This window comes from Alosa pseudoharengus, unplaced genomic scaffold (assembly GCF_046254945.1).
Source record: "Alosa pseudoharengus isolate Yale_2024_CS ecotype anadromous, Long Island Sound unplaced genomic scaffold, YU_APseudo_1.1 YU_APseudo_1.1_scf_13, whole genome shotgun sequence".
Taxonomy (NCBI): Eukaryota; Metazoa; Chordata; class Actinopteri; order Clupeiformes; family Clupeidae; genus Alosa; species Alosa pseudoharengus.
The window spans coordinates 23,073,621-23,100,426 of NW_027468598.1; the positions used below are offsets into that span (position 1 = coordinate 23,073,621).

Sequence of the window (26,806 nt, forward strand, 5' to 3'; positions counted from 1 at the left end):
AGAGACGAATGAGACAGCATGGCGAGGGTAGGGTGCTGAAGCGTGTGCCATGAAAACCCATTTTATCCTGTTATCCTTCATGACAGTAAGATAATGTATCTGTCCCTGGAGAGGGAGCAAAAGCCAAGCACCACTGGGTCACAGTAACCTCTCAGCACTGGCTTCGTAATTAAAGGGTGGGGGGAGGGGGGGCATAAATCTCCACTCAAGTTTGAGCTTGCAGACTACCCTGAGAATAGAAACCGTATGTCAAATAATCTGAAGCAGCGAGATGAAACCCAGCTCGGAAAAACGTTATAGCTCCCTCTACACTTGATACATAAATTATTTAATTTATGAAAGAAGGGCTAAAGAGATTATATTTGTAATTTGAAGTGGTATCCAATTGTAAACACTGAAACCGGGAGGTTCAAAGTAACCGTTTACAACCGGAGGAGGATGAGTGAATTATGTAGATTATTTCATTGCATCTGTGTTTTGTAAAAAAAATGATCTACAATGACCAATCAACATGAAGGTGTATTTTAACGGTGCATTTTCTTTTCACAATTCGAGGTCTTTAAAAGGTCAGGATGATTATAAAACATACTGTAATACACTGTAAAATGTTGGACCCTTACAAGGCAGTGTCCATGATGGTGCACATAAACAATAGGCCAGCTGAATGTCTTTCATCCAACGATATATTGTAGCATTATATGATAGATATTTCTTTTCAATCAAAGCCAAGGAAATGTCACCAGATAAAAGTTAGGCTACTTCCAGACAACAATTACTTTCAGTGTGAGGTCTCTGATGGCCTGCTTTCCATTTGCAATGTTTCAGTGTTTTCCAGCTTGCCAGACCTAACTCTGTGTTCCGTCAGACCTCCTGTCAGCCCAAACTATGCAGTCTGACAACGTGGTAAAAAATTAACTGCACTTCTTCATTATTATGCAATGCAGCACCACACTAAGTACAGAGTGATTGTTACAGCTGAATTTGACAGTCATGATTATGGACTCTGTCACTTATTTATACAATTAGTTATCAGAAATGACCCATCAACTGAGTGAACTAGTTGTGGCCTGAGTAAGTGGCAAATTTCATTGTCTGTTCGCAGTATATGTTTTTTGTTTTGTTTTTTAGGTGTTGATAAGCCACTCTGTGACCCTTGTAACATTTATTAATAATTTTAACTGATCATATGATTATTCATTAAAGGTTAATTTTTACTTTCTTCAATTCTTTCTTCTTCTGCAAACTTCTCAGCTGTGGAGACAGGAAACACCTTACTTGGCACTGCTGTTGTCTTATGGAAGCCATTTCCAGTTCTCTTGCAGTGGGATGTAATGTGGGGTCCAAGCAGCAAGGCTGCTGGAAAAAACAGGCTGCTGGAATAGACCTTTGTTTTTATTATTTTTGGGGGACCAAGGATAGGTACTGAGAGCCTCTTGTGTTTATTTTGATTCTCTGCATGCAATATACCGAGGGGTGTGAACCAGAGGGGTGTAAGTGACATTTTTTTTTCCAAATTGAGATATATTCATCAAATGAAAGCTCTTGATCAGTTTTTTACTGTCAAAAGGATGCCACCAAGTAGAGCGGACTATAAATAAGTGTCACACCTTTGTGTATGGTGATGAAGGTCTGAGGACCAAAACGTTTGTACATCACCTCACTTGGTAGCACCTTGGCTTGATGGATTAAACACTTCATTTATTTATTTTTCAACGGCAAATAATGGTGTGCAAGTTTTTTCTTGACACTAACTTAACACTGAACACAATGAACCAATTAGTGTTGTTTTGGCCCTCCTGTAAAGATGTGAAATGTAATTTACGCACCTCTGGTTCCAAGCCCTCGATATGCTCATCAAGTAATGTGTCATCTGATTGGGGGCCAAGCAGCGAAGCTGCGAAGGCACCCATTGTGTTTCTAGCTTTTCCTATTATTATTACACATCTTTCCTCTGCCATTGAAGTCTATGGCAGCCCATAGAACCGTCTGGTGAAAAGTTGTGAAATTTGGCACACTAATTAGGCTGAGTCCCAGGATTAATTTCAGCAAGTTTTGAGTCCGCATTCCGAGCGCTTTAGCGCCACCAACAGGCCAAAGTTGGACATGCGTTCATGGATGTAACTTCTGACCCGTTGGCCCAATTTTGAAAAAATTGGTACCATTGGAATCCTTGGACCAAGCCGAGTTCAACGCACCCTATGACGTCATTTTCCGCCATGATGGATTTTCCGCCATTTTGGATTTTAGTGAAAGTGAAACTAATTTTTCACAGGTCACAAATTTTGTCCGATCGTCACCAAACTTGACACACATGATCTTCAGACCAAGCCTCACAAAAGTTGTGGTGTTTTGTCTTCGGAACTTAAACCGTTCACCCGTAATATCCAATCGAAATTTGCAGCGAAGCCGCCAAACAGGAAGTGAGCTCATATCTCAGCAACCCATTCATCTATCATAACCAAACTTAGTATATGGACTCAGGACCCCTTCAGAGGGAAGCTCAAGAAATTTGGTGACCTTTGACCTCTAGGGGGCGCTGTAATTAAAAAACATGCCTTTTGGCCTGTAGCTGCAGTTGTGCTTAGAATTAAAACGCACTAGTGGTGTCTGGTAATACTGTTGGAGGTCCTAAGGCCGACCCAAGCCAACTTGTGATGTCATCGTAATTGATTCGTCCGCCATATTGGATTTAATCAAAAACACGTACAAGTTTTCACAGGTCACAAATTTCAGCGGATCCTCACCAAAATTGGCAGAGACCATCTGCAGACCATGCCTTATCAGTGCCTTGATTTTTGGAACAATTGACAGAAGCATTCGGCTGTAACAGCCAATTGAAATTTGTGGCGAAGCCGCCAAACAGGAAGTGAGCTCATATCTCAGCAACCCTTGCATGTATCAAAGCCAAACTTGGTGCATGGACTCAGGACCCAATCTGGAGGACGCCCAAGAAATCTGGTGTCCTTTGACCTTTAGGGGGCGCTGTAATTAAGAAACATGCCTTTTGGCCTGTAGCTGCTGTTGTGCTTAGAATTAAAATGCACTAGTTGTGTCTGGTAATACTGTTGGAGGTCCGTAGGCCGACCCAGGCCAAGAAAAGCATTCGCCCGTAACAGCCAATCGAAATTGGTGGCGAAGCCGCCAAACAGGAAGTGAGCTCATATCTCAGCAACCCTGCCATGTATCATAACCAAACTTACTACATATATTCATGAACCCATTAGGAGGACGCTCATAAAATTTGGTGACCTTTGACCTGTAGGGGGGACTGCAATTAGCAATATTGCATTTTGATGTGTAGTTGCTGATGTGTTTTATCAATCTTTTATTTTTTGATGTGAAACTGATGACAACATGTTCCATCCAGTTAATTCTAATGCGTGCGTGCAAGGGCAGGGCAGGGCAGGGCAGGACGGGGTCGGACGGGGTGGGGTGATTAGGTGGGGGGGGCTGGCTGGCGGAGGCGGTGGCAATACTCAGCCCTATTTCAGCCCTGTTGATCCCGGGTGTCTGCTGAGTTCTATCTTGTCATCGTGGCTACTCCGGCCTATTCTGCTTGGCCCCCTCATTGCTGCTTGCAGCTATATTTATTAATTGTTTTACTATTTGAAAGGAGGTGATGCACAATGTGGATTTTTCCAATGAGAGGATTTCCAATGCTGAGCATGACTGCTGAAGACGAGTGTCAACTTTTAAATGCACAAATTCTGTGGTGACGATCAGTTGAATTTGATACAAACACAAATGTGCATATGTGGAGGTGTTTACAGAAGTCGTGATGTCAGTCAAAGATAATTCAGACAGTGAGGCAGCCAACACCATGGCTACATTCTAAACCCCTTTCAGTCATAAAGGACACATCATGTGAGGTTTTGTACCAGCAGCTCGGGGAGACATCTGGTGGAGAAAACAGCACACACACACGCACACACACTCACACACACACACACACACTATGACTCATAATTGTGATTGTGAATGCATGGCTAGCACTCAAGTGTCTTTCAAGAATCCATTCACAGCGTTATACTGTGACAAGTCAAAGAGTACAGTTTTGGAGCACACTGACCTGAGGTAATTCTTCAGACCACAGATGATGGTTTTATTGTCCCATATACCCAGGTGGTTGTCTTTGCCAGCAGATGTCATGGCGAAGAATAGGAAAAGAATATGCAATTATTTAAGAAAATATGGTTGAGACTTGTATCTTTCACAGTATAGGGTTTTAGGTAAGTAGAGCCATTTTTTAAAGCACATGAACTCTACCAAAATAATGTCAAACTAGACTACAATATATCACTTAAGACTCGCTATAGAGAATGAATGGGGGAATTACGGAGTAGAGGTTATAGTTTGACGATGTCATACTCCCATGCGGGGCAGATGCTATATACCACGGACATGTTTTGGGGGGCCACCCAAAATGAGGTGGCGGGCCATAGTTTGGGGACCACTGGGCTAAATGAACTTATTCTGATTATTAAATATAAACCCTATGTTTCTGAATACCCCAGAGGCCTTTTAACAGTACACGTGTAATACTCTTTTTGTCCACTGGTGGTTGTTTTGGCGCTGTTTCGCGTTTGCCATCGAAAACGGAATGAAATGTAGGCCTACTTGCAAACAATGTAAGAGGCCTATGCTGACTGTATCAGTGCTCAAAGTATTCTAAAAGTTTATCAATTAATTGCTAATAACTAACTAATTTCTATTCAAATCATATTTCTGGGACTTTCTGGGATAATTATTTATATGTTGTATCCACTCGTTCAAATGTTCATACAAATTCACAATTCACAAAGTTCTCATCATGTGAGTGAAAGTGGTCATTTCAGATGTTTTTGCCAGCACTTCATAAAACTCTCATAGTTTGAGAGCTTTAAATTATTTGTAGGATATTGCTTGTTCACAATTTGAGCTGTGTATGCATAAAGTTCAGAGTTCACACATTTTGAATATTTCATTTGAGCTACATTTTACACTGATATGGCATGATGGCAATATAAACACAGCTAGCAATGGTATTAAATTACAGCCTATGATTAAATGTAATGTAATATTCAACTAAGGTAGACTGTTCACAGCACAAAGCTATTTATGGTTACTGATATACTCCGAGTCTCTGGCCCTCTCTTAGAGCCAGGCATTTTGAGCTGGCCCTCAGAAGAAAAAGTTTGGGGACCACTGATTTAGCCTATGTTTTACTTATATGTGATTTGTTCTTGTAAACATCACATATAAGTAAAAGTTTTTTTATGTCATACCTTGACAGTTTCGACTGCTGACTCTGCAATCATTTTCAGAAGAGTCACATGGTGTTACTGTGACGTCTGCTGTGTGTGTGATCTAGTATCAGGTTGTGTCATTCCACCTGTGTGATGGAATGATGGTGCCCCCTGGTTCCAGGTGCCAGGGGGTGTGTCTCCCTGCTGTCCAATTGTCCATCCGACGACAGGGTGTGGATCCCCCTTGCTGTCTGACAGTCCTCCAGATGGCAGGGAGCGTCTCTGTAAAACTGTGTCCCAGGTGTGGGAAAGTTGGTATGCTCCTTCATCCCGGTGTACAGTTCTGGGGGCACGCTTTCGGATCTCCACTGGCTCAGCAATCCAGCGATGGTACTTGTTGCTTTCGGTTCGAATGATCTAGGCCTCCTTCCAGTTCATGATGTGGTTCTCCCTTTTGCACGTTTCATCACTGTACTCTGTGCTGTTCTTGTTGTGTTGGTAAGGTTTTATGCAAGTCTTATAAATAGTTCTGCACCCTTTGAATGTGCTCTGTGAACCCCCTGCATTATGGTGACCATGCCCTTCTTTTCCCTCTTCTTCTGTCTTCTTTCTTCTTTCCTTGTTGTTATTTTTTACCCCTCTTTTACCTGGGTATTGACAGTGTGTGAGTGCATTTTTGTTTATATTTAAGTACGTAAAATATAAGCATATAAACAATTAGATGTTGGGGTACACTCCTCAGGGCTACAGTCCCAGAGGAGGGATCCCAATTCCAATCCCAATTGGAGTTCCCTTAACCACTTCATATATTTAGTTAGGCCTGAAGGTATTGGTTGATTGTTTATATATATATTCAAGAACCTTTCAGTATTGAAACAACAAAATGTGAAAACACAACACCTAAAGGAAAGCCAATATATGATTAATCTAAAATATCACTGAGAGAGCTGAAAAGACAGATTGTAGACGAACAGCGATCACATGGAAATCACTTTAAAGATTGACCAATAAAACATATTTAAGAATGTGATAGGTAATTGTTTTTCAAGGCTAAAAATAAACACTCTAGGACAATAAAAGAGGTCTAGCTTCATAGAAATGGCATTCTGTGTAACCACCCCCACCAAAACAAACACACACACATCTTTCTTATATTAGAGAGAATCTAAAGTCTAAGTTGTTTGACATGTTATCAAAATGCACTATAGTGTATAGCTCATCAATTAGAAGGCAACACTCCCACATTCTGGGGTTGACACGAGTGACTTGTGTACAGCAACCCATACACAGTGGGTGGCAGTATTCATCTAAAGGGATGAGGTGCCACTGAAACATGCCCCAAACGAGAAGAAAATGTTTACCCGGAAGTGAAACAAGCTATCGTCGCTTTACCTCTGGCTTTACTGATAGACCCGTGGAACGCTGCTGTACCATAAGTTCGGTAGAAAACAAATTGATACTTTTTAACGCTGCGAACAGTTTGTAGCACAGCGGATGATACTTCTAGATACAGGTAAACGAATGTTGCAAGATTCGAATATTCTAGCCTGTTCAGTCTAAGATTTTACGTGTTGCTTTACTTGTAACGATAGTATTAACCCTAATAGCCAGCTTCATTCCCCATTAGGCTACTGTACTGAGATGCCATGAACAATACGCTTGAAATGTTACAGCTAACGTTTTTTAAGTATTTGGTTGTGTTTGTTGGTCAAGTGAATTTGAAGGACTTGTTTTTGTTGTTAACATTGTCCTGCTTTCAAGGTAATCTGATTGTCTTGTAGGAGAGAGCCAATTTGAGAGGAGGATTAGCTAGTCACGCTGGCTGTAGATTTAGCCTGATACATAAGCACATCTGTGGACTGTCAACGGTGCACAGAAGCTTACAAAATATTAAACTTTGTATTTCCTTACCCCGCGATGTGTCCTTGTTGATGTAATGGAGCGAGCGTGTCAGATACGCGTTTGAGTTTTAGGTAGGCGGCTACACTTCAGAAATTGAGGATTTGTAGCCTACTATGAGCAGCATGCTAATAGAATACAGTCGAGGAGATAGTTTCAGGGAATGAGCACATAGGTAGTGTTTCTTTACACTTCTGAGCTGCCTAAACAGGAACACGTTGTCAACGCTGTTGTGCATTTTGTTAGGTTATTGACTGGTGGTGGGTTTGGCCTACATAAACCTGAAATTAGCTGCTGGTTTGATAGTCATTGCAGAGCAACTGGGTAAAGTTTTAATGCTTTGTCTGTGTAATTCTGTGTTAGTGTCTACTACACGAACTATCCAAGAGATACCTGAGCAACACTGGAAGAAAAATCGGCACGCCAACAAGGGCTGTTAGCCATGGTGAGTTCCCCATAGGCTACCTGAAGGTAGTAACACGCCACGGTCTAACAACGTAGGCTACCGTAGGTGTCTTATAGAGTACCATAGGTTCTCAGGTGATAGAGTTACAGTAATTGGGGAAGGCCTTTGATCAATTCAGTTCCTTAGGTTACAACCCACAACATAATTTACCATTGCACATGTCCATTTCCCAACACTGCTACTTCCAACTCCTATTATCCAAGTGAACAGTTGCATTAGTGAAGATATTACATCGTATAATTATTCCCACATATGTTCAAGCCACATTTTGTCCACACAAACATTGTAGTGTATAGCCTAACTAGTTGTACAATACTACTGAACAACAAGCTTTCTGCTAAATGTAAGTCGCATACATCTCAAATGTCCAATGACTTGCTGATGAGTTAATACATCGTTATGTTTTTGAATGGTAATTGAACTGTATTTGTGAAATTCACTGGCACTTGTTGTGTCTAGTCTGCTGCCGTTGAAATTAAGACAAAGGAGGAAAAGGATGCTGAGCTTGACAGACGGATCGAAGCACTTCGTAAAAAGAACCAGGCTCTAGTCAGGAGGTATCAGGTGAGTTTAATTAAAACTGCAGTCAGGAGTTTTGGTCTAAGACCTAGTGAGCTAACTATTTATAAGACTTGTATAAAACCTTACCAACAGAACAGCACAGACTACAGTGATGAAACTGGTGTGATGTGTAATTTAACGTTGTTGTAAAGTATTCTTACATTTTTACTGGGTTGTTAGTTATGCACTAGATTATTTGTTTATCTAATCTTAATCGACCCATTTTTTAGTTAATTGAAACGTTAACGAAAAACATACCTCTATAGCTTTCAGTTGGTTTATGTTGTAAAAATAAAAATAGGACTGCTGATGAATTTGGTTTTCAATATGTGGAATATTAAGATGAAAAATTATATCGGTGTTGCCTTTTTTTTTTTGTTATTTCTAAATAGGAAATAGAGGAGGACAAGAAAAAGGCAGAGGATGAGGGCATTGCCGTGACACTTCCACGAAGGACCCGTGGTGGCCATGAGCAAGATGACTGGCCAAAGCCTGAGAAGGAAAGCTTCACTGTGACCGTAGACCTCTCCAAACCTGGAGCGGTAAGACCCCCTCCTACAGCATAAGCATTAATGGCCAAACACAGTAGGCTGCTTGGCTATGTTTTTGTGCAGTTATAACATGGATGTACAGTGGCACCAGAAAACATGTCTGTGGATGGTGATGGTCAAGCCCATAATTAACATCTATTAACTTCTTCTAACTATAATTCAACTATGCATATTGCTTTTACTCCCAAAGGTCAGGTTGTGACATGGATGTTGTTTCTAGTTGTTTGTATGTTTACTAATACCTTCCTGTGCCCCCGCAGGTAAACCGCGTGGTAAATGACCGGAGAGCAGCAGCTCCGCACGTCTCAGAGAAGGGCGATGCTCCCCGGTCAGGTGGTGAAGGCCCGTCTTACAGGCCTGGGATGGTGTGGGCAAGGGGTGGGCAGAGAGGTGGAGGTACTCGGCCAGAGAGGAGGGACCCCCGGCCAGAGAGACACGACCCCCACTCTGACAGACCACCGAGAGACGATGAGGGGGGAGAAAGGCCGGCCCGAGGGGGTCGCGGTCCACGTGGTGGGAGGAGAGGGCGAGGTGGCCCAGGCCCAGGCCCAGGCACAGGCACAGACACAGACAGAAAATCTAAGGTTAATCTTTTCTCATTTGCAGCCCTTATATCTAGGAAAACACAAGATGGAATAGCAGAAAACATATTAATATTTAAGTAATTGAAATAATTGTTTTGCAAGATCATTCAGAATATAGGGTAAAAGGGTAAAGGATTTCAAAAGACATAAGTACCAACTTGATAAATGTTCACCTCTTAGTTCTCCAGTTATTTTGTGATTACTGATGGGTTCTTGCTCTCTGTCAGGAGTGGGAGGAGAAAAGGAGACAGAACATTGCTATGATGAATGAGGAGATGGAGAAAATCGCTGAATATGAAAGAGGTCAAAAGGTATGTATGTGATTATATGGAAAAAAAAAAACAGGGTTTTAAAAACATAGTTTTGGTGTGTTTTCTAACCGTGACGTTTCTTTTTTCAGGCCGATGGTGAAAAACCCATCAGAAACTTTCTAGATGACCCACGTCGCTCTGGCCCAGTCCCAGACATGGATCGCAAAGAGGGCAGCCGCCGGCACGTCCGCAACTGGGGTGGGCTGGACTTTGAGAGTGTGAAGACAGGAGCTGAGATGGAGAAGGAGTGGATGGTAAATGAAGCTCTCTTATCACCCAGAGAGAAGAAATACTCTTTTCTGATTGGCTGAAGGGTGGCTATTAATTCAGAATATCAGGACACCTATGACGTAGATCTGGTTAAAAACTTTAATCACTGTACCATATCAATGCTCATGAAATGGTAAACGACGGTTAAGTCTGGAATCAGGCTACGCAATGGAATCAACTGTAAACAAGCTAACGGCCCACCGTTGTCACTGTCAGGAATCAGGACCAAAGAAAGTACAAAAAACTGAACAAGTTGGCTTATTTTAAAACTGAACCGCTTGTTTCTTTTGCATGCTATAAAGGCATGACTATTGCCTATAGTGGCAACTTTGTGATAAACGGGATAACGGCCTTCGAGGTGTCCCATTACACGTAATTAACAGACTTGGCAGAGGCGTAATTAATGGACTTTGCCTCCGCCTCATCCATTAATTCTGTACAACGGCATACCTCGGCGTCTGTTATCCCTTACATGTGCCTCTTATTCATTCTGTTGTTCTCGACAGGCTTTTTTGTTAAGGATGATGCAGAATGGATGAATGTAGTATTTCATCTTGTTCTCTGATGTTAACATAGAATGTATGCAACTTTGATCTGTGAAATACATGCTCAAATGCTATGTCAGAAGCCCATTGAAAGCCCTATAATTAAACCAGGGAATAAAATGGTCCGTTTTAGCAAATATTTAGCGCCCCCTTGTGGTCACTTGGCACCCACGTGAATAAATAAGTGAGCTCTATGCTGATTGCCTTGCAGGTTTCAGCAACTTCTTTTGACCATGCACTAAACTCTTTATTCAACAAAGCCAAGGAAAAAACATTTTCCTTTCTATGTCATCTTTAAGGGACACTGGTGCTACCAAGTCAGAATTTTTTGTATAGTGTTCATGAGGTTTCTGACTGAGGTTGCTTGTAATTGTAGCCCACTGTTGATATTTTGGAAGTAAACTGTAGACTGAAAGCCGACTTTCTTTGCTTTTCCATTATCAGAGTCACCGGTCAGGAGGCAAAGGCTCAGTAGACATGACTCTGTCCATGACGGGCCGAGAGCGTGCCGAGTACCTGCGCTGGAAAAAGGAACGGGAGCAGATTGACGAGGAGCGGCTGGCTCGTCATCGTAATGCCACGGGTCAGTGGAGACGAGAATGGGACGCTGAGAAGACAGACACTATGTGAGTGCAGAGTTGAACATTGCACATTACTTTTTCTAATTTCTTATGAAGAAAATTATATTGACACTATTTATAATTATATATTTGGGTTGCACTCTGCATAAAAAATGCGCTATATAAATAGAACTTAGTTACTTGTCTCATTGTGTTATTGTCCTCATTCTTAAAGGTTTAAGGAGACCCCTGAAGGAGCTGGTGACCTCACGCCCAGACAAGGTGGCAGAAGAGGCAAGTTATTAGTGGCACACATAACACAAACTGAAACTGATATTGAACATTTGTGCATAGTTGCGGGTTTCTGCTGGGTTTTTTGGGACATTCCATTTCTCCACAAATAACATTCGTTACAAGTGTACAGTGATGAAATATTCTTTGCTATCTTTTGTGTGAAGACATTATTTTATTGTATATCGTCTTATGTTGTCTCTGCCCTTTCAGATGAGAACAAAAGAGCCCCCAGGGCACCGAAGTTTGGGGATTTCTTGGGAAGCGGCTCTCGAGATGGGGACCGCAAGGGTAGAGTCCCCAAGAAGGGACGAGGCCAGGACAACTATAGGTTGGTGCACCTCATCATCTAATGACCCTAAGATCTAATTACCCTAGCCCCTGATAGTGTGTATGCATGTGTCAAGCTGTGTGTCTTACGTAATTTCAAAACCAGTACTTGAAAATGTCAGGGTACAGGTTCACCATATCTGCTACTACAGGATCATCCAGGTCCAGAACCTGGAATTTGCTTTCACTTTCATTGCAAGATCACGCCTGACTGCTTTTGTTGAACTTTTGGAAAAATCAGTACATGAAATTTTCCTTGATATTTCCGCAGCATGCACGATAATCGCTGGAAATCAGAAAAAGAGGAGGAGAAAGGGCAGGAAGAGGAACATGAAACAGGAAAAGAAAAACCTTCCAAAGAGACGACTGAGGTGACTCCTAATTTCAACATTTTGGGTGTATTTTACGTTTTGGGTTTGGGTTTTTGATAGGGCTGTCAACATAACTAAATGATTAATTTCGATTAATTAGAGAAAAAATAACTGATTAAAAAAATAGTGCAGATTAATCGATTCCGTATGACCTTTGACCCCGAGCCGTTCTAGTTAGTAACCATTAGCCTGTAAAATGAAGGAAAGAGAAGAAAATGTGCTGCCTAGATCATTGATTGGAATATTTACTTTTAAAAAACGGCCTGATGGTGTTGATGAAAATAAAGTGTTGATTAAAATAAAGTCCTCTGCAATGTCTGCAGCAAGGAATATGCATACCACCGGAGTTCGTCAACTCTAAAGTCGCACATCAATGCAAAGAAATAGTGTTGACATTGAGGGGAGTGTTAATTTATTTTCATTATGTCCCCTAGGTTATATCTGTGGCCTGAAATGCCTTGTATGTGAAAAAAAACTTCTTCCCGAAGCACTTTTGAATTTATTTCCTCAGCATATTAGGTCATATCATATATTATTATGGCCATTATTTGAACAGTGAAAATAATAATAAAAGAGTTTTTGAACTTTAATGTCACTAATGCTGATTATTCAATGATTCATTTGAATTTAAATATTTAAAATACTTTCACAGCAAAAATTATATATGTGATTTAATTAATCACAGAGTATGTAATTAATTAGATTACATTTTTTAATCGATTGACAGCCCTAGTTTTTGACTTGTTGACTGATTGGGAGTGTGGCTATCATGGGTTTCTATCACCAGGTGAAGGATGAGGTGGAAAAACCATCCCCCGCAGGGACTTCAGAGGCCGGCACAGCAGAGGAGGATGAGGACGAGTGGGAGGACGCCAGTGACGGAGACGATGAAGACGAATTGGAGGACGCCCCCGACACGCCGCCACGGCCGCCCGCCACATCGAGCCCGAAAGAGAGGCGCGCGCCGGCGGTCCACATCCCTCCCCCGCAGGATGCCCAGGCGTCTCCAGAGGGGGGTAAGCCACTCAGCCCCTTCTCTCCTCTGGAGGGCCATCAGCCCGTCACTGACTGGGGGGAGGAGATGGAGATGCAGTCCCCCCGCACCAGCATGGAGGAAAGCCCACTCAGGCCTAGCAGCAGCTCAGAGACTAACACCAGTCAGGAGAACAAGGGACAGGACTCAACAGCACACACAGGTACATGCTGATCTGGGTACTAGTCAAAAACCGGTTCTTCAGATGCAAGCCCAAATATTAAGTCCACTCTTTAGAGGGACATGCTGAGGTGAGTTTGTGACATCTTAGTTACTTATTCCAATCCCAGAAACACACTAACAGTTTTTATGGGAGGTGTATGAGAGAAAAACGGCTGCAAGCAGTAGTCATAAGCAGAAAAATGTCACAAGAACATTGCCCTTAGCCGCTGCATAAGTGGTCAGCTACACAGGTTGGAAAAGTTGATTGTGCCCTTTTGCTGTTTTTAAGGGACACAACTAGCTTTTACACATTGTATATGATAACCTTAATTTTATTTCAATTTGAATACTTTTTCTTTAATAGACGACTTTGCAGTTGCTGCAGAGGTGGTGGATAAGATCACTGAAGCACCTGCCGAAGAGGCCATCCAGCAGTCCGATTCCTCCTTGCCACCCAAGGAAGAACAGACTGATGACGCACAGGCACCCAACGCATCGAAGGGTTAGAAGGCTTGTTCCTTTCCCCTAACTACATTGTTGGTTTACTGCAAATGCAATTGATATCTGTGCTTTATTCCAAATATATTTTTATCTGTTTGTATATAAAAAAAAAAAAAAAAACAGATGCTGAGGATGCTGAGGATGTTGTGTCCCCCACCACAGAGCCACCACCGAATGAAGCAGAAGAAAATCCCCCCGATCAGCCTGCCTCAGGTACATTCAGTATACAGTACAGTACAGTACAGCGTACTGTACAGTCATATACAGTCAGTTGATTTGTAAATTATTTAAAACTTCTAGAAGGAAATAGGCTAAACAGCTTAACAGTTATTTGATTTCTTTCCTTCATTACCAAAGGGAAACAAAACAGGTGACTAATGATTGACTATGTCTTGTTGGGAACATTTTAGTATTGCTTTCAAGGTGTTTTTTATTTGTGCTTCTTGTGAGTTCTGTGAGGATGTGGTGGGATAGTGAGACTGTGCCAGCTGTGATCGTCCTGATTTGAAAAAGTTTGGATTTTAAGAATCAACATTTTTATTACCTTGCTTTTTCTCTGCTATATTGTTTGTTGACAGGTTGACAAAAATTGCTGCAATCAGGTATACCATGGCAAAGGGACGTGGAGAACAAAACGGGTGGGTTCAGATGGAAGTCAATCATATGTGACAACAGCTGTTAGACTAATGAGAAGAGAGGTGAAATCAGTCATTGTCATAGACTACTGCTGACTATCACCACCACAACGTTGTCCACAAGCGTGTTTGGCAATTCTCATTATAAATGAAATGGCAGGGCTGGATTTTGCAATCAATATAATTTCAAATCATGTGTTACTAAATGTACATACTGCAGTCTCTGCTCAAAGATTATGGCTTTAGCAATGGCTACTATTCCTAAGCCTTGTGTAACTTTTTAATGTGTTCTCTGCAACTCTGAATAAATTTGTGTACTATGTATGATGCTTACCTATAGGTATACTTTATACTGTGGCCACTTTTTGAATTGAAGCGTTTCTTTTTTTCCCTAAGAGTTATACACACAGAAATCTTCCATTTACAGGGCTAAGGACATTGTTTACCTCAGTTGGAATAGCTATTCAGTTTTAAAAAATTACGTTTGAAAGATTTTGAAATGAGATTGTTTGGTATTTTTTTTATGTATCTGGTCTGCATTCCTTTCAGTGTGTGAGTGTGTGTATGTGTGAGAAAATGTTAGTTTTTAATAATTTGTTTTAGCATTTCAGACTTTATTTTTACTGTAAGCAAAACACCTATGAATTTGTTCAAACTGTGTGAGACTCATACATTTTAAAATAATAATAATAAAAAAACGTCCCTATAATGATTTTTATTTTTACGTTTTTTAAAATAGGAGCTTCAACTAGGCCTGACATTTTTGATTAGCTATGCTTGAAGGTTGCATGTTTGTATCATGCTACCAGATGTATTTCACAATCAGGGTGAGCGCTTGAGATTACCAAGATAAGTTATGTCTGACCTATGTCTGTGTACCTCAAAATACATGATCATGTTTGACAATTGTATGTGTATTATTGAGTAGAATTAACAGAACTTGGACATTTCGGGAAAAGTGCAAAAACACCATAGTTTGATAAAAAACACATTTTCAGAAACCTGGAAAACACAAGCAGGTGTTTTAATTAATAGTAGCAAAAGTTTTAATTACATTAATGTTATCACTTATTCAGGGGATGTGGGTGGATAAGGCATACATACATCACATCACCACAAAGATCCAGGTGGTGGGATCAACTGAAATAGGTGAACTTCAAGATGACCCTTCACAAGCCTCCCTTTCTCTAAAGCAGTTTTCCACATGTCTAAGGAAGAATCAATAACTCAACCTGAACTTAAACGCCTAATTTCTCACGGCCAGCTCTGTTAACTTTAACCTTCCTGAAGATGTGCGCTCCAGGCTCCTGACACCAAGCTATGGTCAGGCTTTGTTCCGTCCGTCGCAATTTTTGAGCGTCTCCAAAATACCCCACGGCAGGGGTTCTCAACCTTTTCCTGCTTTCTCCCTATTTATACTTGTACCAGGCAGGGGCCCATTAAAAAAGATCCCCAATATGGGCTAGATTTTTTCTGTGGCTGAAATCCGTTTTCTAAGGCTGAAATGCAAAACAACAGTGTCTCTAATCTGGCCAAATTAGCCTATTTTGCTGTCATGACTGATATTCAGGTTCAGAGACCATTGAGACATCATGACTCGTACTACTACCACATCGATGCTTTATTCAGCATGTGCTGATTAACATGTAAATGGGAATATTCCATTTCTGTTAGAGATGGAAATATCTTATTATGAATATTGCGATAACCAGAATATGGCCTTTAATCGGAATATGGTGTGCATGCAAATGTTATTTTGTGCACATCACTGTTATTTTATCATGCACTTGCATACAATCAAGAAGGAAGCATTTCTCTTTGACCAACATTGTGCAAAATAATAATATATCATTTTTTATAAATGTTTAGTTGCAATTTACATACAGTACAACCCAGAAAGGTTGGCAATGAAGCCATTTTTACAATGAGCACACAAGCCACTGCTGGTACCTTGCATGGTGGTGGTGCTGTCTGCTAGGTTTTCAACCAACTTTCTAAACATTATATTACATTATATGACAGGCCCAAGACCTAGAAAGTCTTAGATCTATTTTTTCTCTTATTTATCTCTTGTCCACCATACTGACTATTACTAATAATTATGTAGTTTTTTTTCTTTATTATTGCCTACATTTGGCAAGCAGTAATTATTGCTGCTGAATCAAAGGAAATCCTGAGAAGGAACTCCTCATTTCAGTACTATATCATGCTTTCATAGAAGCACACACAAACAGGCTTGAAGACAGTTTAATCTGTATGCAAACGTATTTATTTGATGTAGAGTCTTAATGAGATATCAATGTAATAATGTAGGTCAGTTGAGGGGCTGTAGATGTTGCTTGACAGTAGATGTTTCTTGGCTGTCCACAATGATAAGGCCTGTCCTGCTCCCCATGCTCTACCTAACAATGTTCACAAATCCCAGCCACCCTGGAGCATTAACAAGATATTGATTAAAAAAGACAGAAATTATAATTCTGATTATGATTATTTTAGTTATTATCAATTGCTTTTATATTTGTATTGTATTCTTGGTACAATGCCAATTGAATGCTATGGTTGGTCACCCAACGATTTGACAAAGATTATCTTAGGCTTACTATAATTAGAGGTGTTCCCATGATCATTTGCTAGGTTAAGCAATTAGGTGGTCAAGGCCCCATTCAGCTGGGATGGTAACTGGAGCCAGAGCCAGCTGTGACAACAACAACACTTGAGTCAAACATGCAGCAACATTCAACATATTTTCTCAATATCAGCATCAGTTTACGCAATTTAAGGACATTTAATAACAATGTCAAATGACCAAAGGGCTGGTTTCCTATAAATGGGTTGAGCCTAGTTCTATACACTACAATACTTTATTCTTGCACTGCTGCACTGTTGGACTTACTCATTTGCACCATCACCATGACACTCACTCACACAGAGCACCTTACCTTACTATGCAAAGAGAATCACAGGCTCAGTCCCTCAGTCATTGCAAGCGCCTCATGATTAATCACCCACTATGTGGATTCTGTTTTTAGACTTGATTTAGATTTAGTGTTATTTAGTATAATTGTATTACTTTTTTCTGCTGTTAGTAAATGTGTGTGTGATGTCTGTATGCTACTGAGACCTTGAATTTCCCCTTGGGGATCAATAAAGTATCTATCTATCTATCTAAGATAACTTCAATGAAGAACTCCATTGAATATATAGTTGCATTTGGTATAACTAAAAACATTTTACTTACAGTATTAAGGGCATGTTGCTGCAAAGTACAGGACCATGCTGCTCTATCATTTCCCGCCGCATCTGGCCATAGGCCACAACCCAGCCTGTTAGAGAAAAAAAAAACAAGTTAACTGTGGCTATGACTAAGCAGTTTATGGTCTATCTATGCTATTCCCATAAAAGGTAAACTGTGGGTATAAGTTAGCAGTGTGAGGTCTGTGCTATTTGTATTCTCACTGGCTGGTTCAGCAGGCTGAAGATCCTCTCCGGCCTGAGTGTCATTCATGTTTAGGTCATCCATGTTGTTTTGTCCCCAGCCTCTCTGGAGCACCCAGTGTGGCTTGCGCCTCACTCGAAAAGTCTGTAGAGAAGATTTTAGTCTTTCTTTGAGTTCATCTTCCTGCACCCTGCTTTATAAGTAATTAAATAATAATAATAACAACAGTAATAAAAACAATACAAAATGGCTACATGAAGAGATAAAACAATAATAATCATAATGATTTGTTATTAATACTAATTTGCTTAATGCAGGGTTAACAACTTTTTAAAAATGGTTTAGGCCTAGGCCTACTGTCAATTTTAGCCTAACTATTGTAATGTGCATATTCTGTAAGTTGCTTTGGAAAACAAGCATCTGCTAAATTCCATAACCATAACATACTCTAAAACATCTATTCCATTATAAATTAGATATTGTACTCCACTAAAAAAAAAAAAAAAAAAAATCAGTTCAATTTGAAAACATTTCCTGGCCCACTAGGTGGCTCTGCGCAGCCAACTAATGGGCCCCAGCCTAGTGGATATTGGATCCTGCTGACATGGTGACATGGGTAGGTAACCAAGTGGGGCCTATTCTCTACACCTGTCTGTCACTGCCATCACAAGGTCTTTGCCCTGTTAGCCATCCTGTTCATAACAGTCACTGGATACATCCAGATAGAATCATTTCATTTCATAGTGTCAGGGAATCACTCGAGAGAGAAAGGCGAACAGGGAATTAGTTGCAAGGACCAGGGCTTTTATTTGCACAGGGTTGACTAGGGCAGATCCACACAGAAGTCGTAGCAGTAGACCAGAGTTCAGAATCAAAGTCACAAAAGAATACAAAAATCCAAACGCACAGAAGATAATGTAGCAAAAAAGCTCAGAGGAATCACAAAGTACAAATAAAATATGTCAAAACTCTCAAATAAACAAAGTGCAACAGAAATACAAAGTAACAACTCAATGATGGAAAAACCAGAGAGTACTCAACTTAAATAGGGAGTTGTATCCACCAGAGTCCAAGGAAAACTGAGAGTGAATTTTTAAAAATAGTCCAAGAAACCACAGGAAAAGGTTCACCAGGAGCAGAGAAACTAGGAGCCACTTTCGACGACGCCCGGTGACCAACTGTGGCAGAGGGGATGTTTATATGGGAGTCCGCACAGCTGTGCCCAATTAGTACTCTGGGGAGTGAGAACGAGGAAGTGGAGGTTCATTAGGAACAGGGGGCGTGGTCACCGAGCAGCCAGGCAAGGACATGACATTACCCCCCCCCCCTCCAGGGGCCACTCCTGAGGGATGCCGTGGTCGGCCCCGACCTCGTGGAGCTGGGCCATCCGGATGACGCTGGTGGAACTCGCGAAGCAAGGTCGGGTCCAGGACATCGTCTCAGAGCACCCAGGAACGATCCTCTGGTCTGTAGCCTTCCCAATCGACCAGGTACTCGAGACGACCCCTACGGCGCCGGGAATCCAGGATGTCCTTCACGGCATAGATTGGCCCATCCTCAGTCAGGAGCGGCACAGGAGGTTCCACGCCCGAGCCCGACTCTGAGGAAACAGGAGGAACATAGGCTTTCAACAAAGAGATATGGAATGTAGGGTGAATCCTCCAATTTGAGGGCAGTTGAAGCCTGTACGTGACAGGAGTGACCTGCTGCACAATTTGAAAGGGGCCAACAAATCTGGGACTTAGCTTCTTAGAAGGTAGTCGTAGGCGGATATCACGAGTGGACAGCCAGACCTTCTGTCCCACGGTGAGGTCTGGAGGAGTGGAGCGGCGGATGTCTGCATAGCGTTGGTGTCGTCGGACTGCCCTCTGGAGGTGACGAAAGGCTCTACCCCAGACCCTCTCACTCTGCCGGATCCAGTCATCCACCGCCGGGACGTCAGATGGCTCAATTGTCCATGGAAACAGTGGTGGTTGGCGGCCGAGTACGCACTGGAACGGGGTGAGGCCCGTGGTTGGTTGGATCAGGGAATTTTGTGCGTACTCGGCCCAGGGGAGGAACTCACTCCAACATTGCTGGTGTTGTGAGCAGAAGGCCCGCAGGAAACGTGAGATCTCCTGAACCTTTCTCTCCGTCTGCCCATTTGCCTGAGGGTGGTATCCAGAGGTCAGGCTCACGGTCACACCTAAACGAGAGAAGAAAGCTTTCCAAAAATGAGACGTGAACTGAGGTCCTCTGTCTGATACTATGTCTTCCGGCAGTCCATAATATGTAAACAGTTTATAAAACACTAAATCAGCGGTCTCCTTAGCACTAGAAAGCTTTGTCAGGGGAAACAATTTACATGATTTGGAAAACCGATCAACAACTAAAACACAAGTGTTACCCAGGGAGTTAGGGAGGTCCGTGATGAAGTCCAAACCCAGGTGTGACCATGGCCGACGTGGAATGGGCAGTGGGATGAGCTTTCCTGCAGGCAAGTGGCGTGGGCTTTTTGCCATGGCACAGGTCGCACAGCCTGCAACGAATCTTCTGACATCCCGGCTGATGCCAGGCCACCAATACTTCTGCCGCAGCAACGAGAGGGTTTGGTTGGCCCCCGGGTGGCCAGTGCCCAGTGAGGAGTGTACCATCTCAATAACTTGAGTGCGCAGGTCAGGAGGGACGTACATGGCATGGACGGGAGTCCCCGGCGGAGCAGGCTGGGAGCTGTTCCTTTCTTGAATCTCGTCATCCAAGGCCCACTGGATGGTCCCCACGATCTTCTCGGAGGGGACAATACACATGGGAGTTTCCTCGAGATCATCTGCAGCATGGATCCTGTACAGTGAGTCAGCCTTGATGTTACGAGACCCAGTACGGTAGGAAATTATAAAATTAAATCTAGTAAAAAAAAGGGCCCACCTGGCCTGTCTGGGATTCAGCCGCTTTGCCTCTCTCAGGTACGCAAGATTCTTGTGGTCTGTCAAGATCTTGAAGGGATACTTGGCCCCCTCCAGCCAGTGGCGCCACTCCTCCAGAGCCAGCTTGATGGCGAGGAGCTCCCGGTTACCAATATCATAATTTTGCTCCACTGGGGTGAGCTTCCGGGAATAGAAGGCACATGGCAGGAGGCGAGAAGATGTCCCTTGCTGCTGAGAAAGGACTGCGCCCACCCCTGTGGTAGAGGCATCTACCTCCACGATGAACGGCTTCTCTGGATCCGGGTGTTGAAGGATGGGGGCTGAGGTGAATGCTGTCTGGAGATCCTGGAAGGCCATCTGCGCCCTGAGATTCCAACTGAGGGTCTTGGGTTTGCCCTTTAAGAGAGAGGTCAGTGGTGCAGTGATCATGCTGTAGTTACCAATAAAGCGTCTATAAAAATTGGCAAACCCCAGGAATCGCTGTAGCTCCTTGATGGAGGTAGGCGCAGGCCACTGTCGCACAGCTTTAACCTTTGCCTCGTCCATACACTCCTTCCGGGCCGATGTGGTAACCCAGGAATGGAACCTCAGAAGTCCCAAAGGAGCACTTCTCAGCTTTTAGGAAAAGCTGGTGGTCTCGGAGCCTCTGCAACACTTGGGACACATGATCAAAATGTACTTCCTCTGAGCTAGAATAGATCAGGATGTCATCAATGTACACCATCACAAAACGGTGCAGAAAATCTCGGAGTACCTCGTTCATGTAGCCCTGAAAAACAGAGGGGGTGTTAGCGAGCCCATAGGGCATCACTAAGTACTCGTAATGGCCACTTGGTGTCACAAACGCCGTCTTCCACTCGTCCCCTTCTCTGATCCGAATCAGGTTATAGGCACTCCGTAAATCCAGCTTTGTAAAGATCTTGGCACCTCTGAGGAGTTCTAGGGCTGCTGGAACGAGGGGAAGGGGATATCGAAACTTGACCGTTATGTTGTTCAGGGCCCGGTATTCTATGCATGGACGAAGCCCTCCATCCTTCTTGGGCACAAAAAAGAAACTGGAAGCAGCAGGGGACGTTGAGGGACAGATATAACCTTGTTTGAGGGCTTCTTCTATGTACTCCTCCATGGCCTTCTGTTCTGGAAGTGACAACGGATACACTTTACCTCTGGGCACTGGCTCACCTGGAAGAAGGTCAATGGCGCAGTCCCATGGGCGGTGAGAAGGTAGTTGTGAGGCTCTTACTGGGCAGAATACGTCATGGAACTGGTGGTACTGAGGTGGAAGGGAAACGCTGATATTTTCCCGTGGACTCTCCACAGATGTAGCATGCAAAGGAAGGTAATCGGTGGTCTCTTGGAATAAACGTCGAGGTAGATCAGTCAGACAGTTCTGGAAGCAGTGTGAACTCCAACACAATACGTCTCCAGTCTTCCAACACACAACTGGAGAATGATGAATTAGCCAGGGTCTTCCCAGAATTAGTTCAGCCATTGAGTCCTCTAAGACCAGGAAGGAGATGGACTCCTTGTGGAAGAGCCCCACCTGCAGCTTGATGGGACCCACCATCTCCTTTATCAGGCCTCCTCCTAGGGCAGGGGTCGGCAATTACGTTTGGACCCGGGCCAATTTTTTTTCAGACAATGGCATCGCGGGCCATAGCTTTTGTAATGGGGGGGGGGGGGTTATAGGCCTACTATTTAAATTATGAATTATTATATTATATTAAAATAAACATCATCTAACTTTTAAAATGCATTTAATTTAATTCCATTAAAAACGTTTATTTGCTTATGTGCGCTGTTTTTATGCCGCCTGCTGCATCTCCTGTCGTCTCTCATGAAACAGGCGACTTGCCTAGCAACTTGCCGTAACTAATGTGTACAAATATTATTCTTTTGGATGACGTGTAAATGATTAGCTGAACATTGCTATATGCTAGTTATCGATGCAAAATGTCGTTGTCAAAAGCCTTGAAAAGAAAAATTGATTCAGAATGCAGGACCTACAAAGAAGAATGGAAGCAGAGGTATGTGTTGAGCCTGCCTGCATTTATTAATGCCAAGCCTATTAATTTAACGAAACATAGGCTATTTTTGACCTTGCCCACTGGAAGAGGGAGACAGGACACTTTTTTTTTTTTTTTTTGCACAAGATTACGCGCACTCGCGTGCCAATACCGTTCCGACCTGTGCGTCATGGATAACTGCAAGGATGTTCCACCTGTTGTTTTGTCACTTTAGTAGGACTATCATCTATACCTCAATAAATGTTTTGAAATTGATGGGATTGCTGTAGGCCTTTTTTTCTTTTTAAAAACATGGGGTTAAAAAAAATTTCATTTTTTTTTTTTTTTATTATTTAAACAGCAAATTAACGTCATCTCGCGGGCCAGATAGAATAGATGGCGGGCCAAAATTGGCCCGCGGGCCACTATTTGCCGACCCCTGTCCTAGGGGCTTCCCCGTGATGGACTGAACGGAGCAAGCATTCGGGTTGGGTGAGGTGGCGAGCTGGAGACGGCGGCATAAGGACCCTGAGATGAAGTTGCCCGCTGACCCCGAGTCTAGGAGAGCAGAAACAGTTGTACATGTCCCCTGTATACACAAAGTCACTATAGTACTGAGAGGAGTAGTACTGGGCATAGTTAAGTGTACGAGACTCACCGAGGGAAGCTGGGGTCTCACCGAACAACGGGCGATGATGTGACCAGGAGCTCCACAATAGAGGCACAGTTTCTGGGTCATGCGTCGTTTTTACTCAGTGGGAGTCAGTCTCATTGCCACAACATCGAGCTGCATTGCCTCCTCACCATCTCTGGGTCTCAGGATCCCTGTGGTGGTTCCAGTGCTCAACTCCTGGAGACAGCCCTCTCGTCGGTGGGAAACGCGGATAGCCATTTGAATAAATCGCTCTAGACCCATGGAGTCTTCGTAAGCTGAGAGATATAGGCGCAATCTTGGCTCTAGTCCCTGTCGGAAGGTTGTGATAAGAGCCGCTTCGTTCCAACCACTGACGGCTGCCAGGGTACAGAACTGGAGTGCATATTCTGTAATGGGACTCCTATAGGGCTGGGATAAACGATTATTTTTTAAACAATTAATCTAACGATTATTTTTTCGATGCATCGATTAATCTAACGATTCATTTTTTCAGTCCGATTCGATTTCGATTCGATTCGATTAGCGATTATCTCCCCATTAATTCACTAATAGCAACTTATACATGTTTATTTACATATCTGAATGAAAAAACATGAATTCTTTAACATTGCAATATATGTTTATTGCTCTTAATATTCCAAAATAAAAGACTGAAGTGCAAGTAACTACAAGTGCAATAATGCATTCTTAGTCAGAGGTAGCATTCAATAGAGTTCAGTAGGCTAGTGTAGCCTATGTCTAATTGAGTGCCTGTCATTTTAAGACGTTGGTGTGGGAATCCTTGCAATTAACATTAACACAGTTAAAAGGCTGCTGATGTGTGGATGCAATTCATAACGTAGTTTGTTCAAATAACAGTTCGTACCTCCCCTGTCTCCTTTGGACAAGCACTTTTGAGTCTTGGAAAACACTTTTCCATTTCCATCGGGATTTTGCAAACAGAGTCAATAAAATGAGCCCTGCATGAGTAATAGCCTACAAGCAGCTGCAAGTAAGCATGCTAAACTTGACATCCAAACAGTATTCTAATGTTAGCTTTGAGATAGGGCTACTGTTTGATTGCATACTGTAACTTAACTTCGTTTAGTCTCCTCAATGTACTATGTTGTGATAAGACCTTAGCAGAGTTTACTTTAACTTTAATGCAGCGGTTTTGAACAAATTTGCGCAGCATGGTCACGATGCTAAGCGGATTTAATAGCAATTTAGCCCACTGTGTTCTATGCAGTGCTTCTATGTGGCAACAACAATCCTTCAACAATCATGAATATTTTGTTAAATGCACATGCAGAGGAGGAGCAGCGGGCTCGTTACGAGAGAGAGCGGGCGGGGCGAGGAAAGGCTGTGTGAGTAAAAAGTTCAGCTCAATGAAATTATTTTATCTTATCTTTAATTTAAATAGCAGGCCTACAACATAGAACATCAATGTGTGGTGGCCGGTTTTGATTTCCTGGTGCACAGCCACAGATTAGTCAACGTATGGAAAACACTGAAGGTGTAAAATTAAAAATATTTAGCAGCACACGTTATGCTTGACGAATCTACGCTCATATTTTGCATCGACGTATTTTTTCCGTCGACGTCATCGATTACGTCGACGCGTTGTCCCAGCCCTAGACTCCTACCCTGGCGGAGTTGATACAGTCTCTGCTGTATAGTGGAATCTCCTTGAGGCAATGCAAATACCTCCTTAAAATGGGTAACAAAATTATTGAGGGTCGCAATGGTAGTCCCTCCCCGGTTCCAGACACCCTCTGCCCATTGTAGCGCTTGGCCTCGAAGCAGACTGATGACATATGCTATCTGGGCACGCTCAGTGGGATAGCGGCTGGCTTGCATCTCCAGGGCGAGTGAACACTGAAGAAGAAATCCATTGCACTCTGCAGGATCACCTGAGTAAGTAGCTGGGTTCGCCATAGGACTCGGCGGATTTGGTGGAGCAGGATGTGTGATCGCTATGAGCGTTCGACGGAGTTCGTCCACCAGCCCTTGAAACTGCTCCGGAGCTGGGCCAGCTGCCTGGTCCATGCCAGTTTTGACCGGGCGTTCTGTCACAGAATCACTCGAGAGAGAAAGGCGAACAGGGAATTAGTTGCAAGGACCAGGGCTTTTATTTGCACAGGGTTGACTAGGGCAGATCCACACAGAAGTCGTAGCAGTAGACCAGAGTTCAGAATCAAAGTCACAAAAGAATACAAAAATCAAAACGCACAGAAGATAATGTAGCAAAAAAGCTCAGAGGAATCACAAAGTACAAATAAAATATGTCAAAACTCTCAAATAAACAAAGTGCAACAGAAATACAAAGTAACAACTCAATGATGAAAAACCAGAGAGTACTCAACTTAAATAGGGAGTTGTATCCACCAGAGTCCAAGGAAAACTGAGACTGAATTTTCAAAAATAGTCCAAGAAACCACAGGAAAAGGTTCACCAAGGAGAGGACTTGAGAAACCACAGGAGCAGAGAAACTAGGAGCCACTTTCGACGACGCCCGGTGACCAACTGTGGCAGAGGGGATGTTTATATGGGAGTCCGCACAGGTGTGCCCAATTAGTACTCTGGGGAGTGAGAACGAGGAAGTGGAGGTTCATTAGGAACGGGGGGCGTGTTCACCAAGCAGCCAGGCAAGGACGTGACACATAGGACAAGATCGGTACGATTCCTTACACCTGTAGAGGGTCCTTTGCACTAAACAAGTTGTTGATTTATTGTTGTGATTTCCAAGGAGGCCCTTTCCATCATTTAGCCCACCACTGGGACACATCTTCAGTTCTCTACCTCAGTGCCATTGTGTTTTTCGCCCTTTTATTCACAAGACCAGCGGCGGTGGCAGGATTGACATGTAAGGGCCTAGCATTTTTGAGTCAGCCCTGTTTTAAACACACATTTGAAAAAGAAAAAAAAAGCCCACTGCTAATGAATTTTCTGTGTTTTAATGTTAGAAAATAGCATGCACTGCGCAGCATAATATTTAGTTTTTCTGTTATACTGGCTTCACTACCAGCAGCATTGTTTCATGAAATTATTGTTGTGACATTTAAAAACTGACATGTTAATTTAACCTGCTACAGCTAGCACAGTTTAATTTAAGAAACGTAGGAACTGACCGAATAAACAACACCAGTAACGTAACAAAAACAAACCAGCCTCGACAGACACTCATTGCATACTTGAGCATTGCAAATGCAAACACCAACACAAATTGGCCATGGTGATGCTGCCAACAAGGGATCAGGCCACACAGTCCTTGTCAGCAGCCCCCACCACAGTGCGACAAGTAAATAGCCGTCTTTTGACCTAAACACAGTGCACATCTAGCCATCGATCAAGGTAACATCTGCTTTTAGACAAGGCTCATTGCTCAACTCGACTTGCTGCTTGAGATATATTTTTTAAATTCTGGACCTTCAGTTAAAAAATTAAAAAATACCAGGTTTTGTCTAAGTCCTTTCACCGCCTGACCACTGGCCTTTAGAAAGGAACCTATGCAGCATTTGTTTTAGCTGTA

At 42.7% G+C, this 26,806-nt stretch overlaps 1 protein-coding gene across 1 annotated transcript; it reads left to right on the plus strand.

The window, feature by feature from the left end:
• Positions 1-6,629: 6,629 nt before the first annotated feature.
• On the plus strand, positions 6,630-15,201 carry ccdc9 (coiled-coil domain containing 9). The gene is made up of 15 exons (XM_076282595.1): positions 6,630-6,738; positions 7,488-7,569; positions 8,050-8,154; positions 8,544-8,693; positions 8,963-9,286; positions 9,514-9,597; positions 9,687-9,851; positions 10,857-11,038; positions 11,208-11,266; positions 11,477-11,594; positions 11,865-11,964; positions 12,752-13,160; positions 13,524-13,661; positions 13,784-13,873; positions 14,239-15,201. The coding sequence occupies exons 2-15, from the start codon at positions 7,567-7,569 to the stop codon at positions 14,241-14,243; spliced, it is 1,932 nt and encodes a 643-aa protein (XP_076138710.1). The 5' UTR covers positions 6,630-6,738; positions 7,488-7,566; the 3' UTR covers positions 14,244-15,201.
• Positions 15,202-26,806: the final 11,605 nt, after the last annotated feature.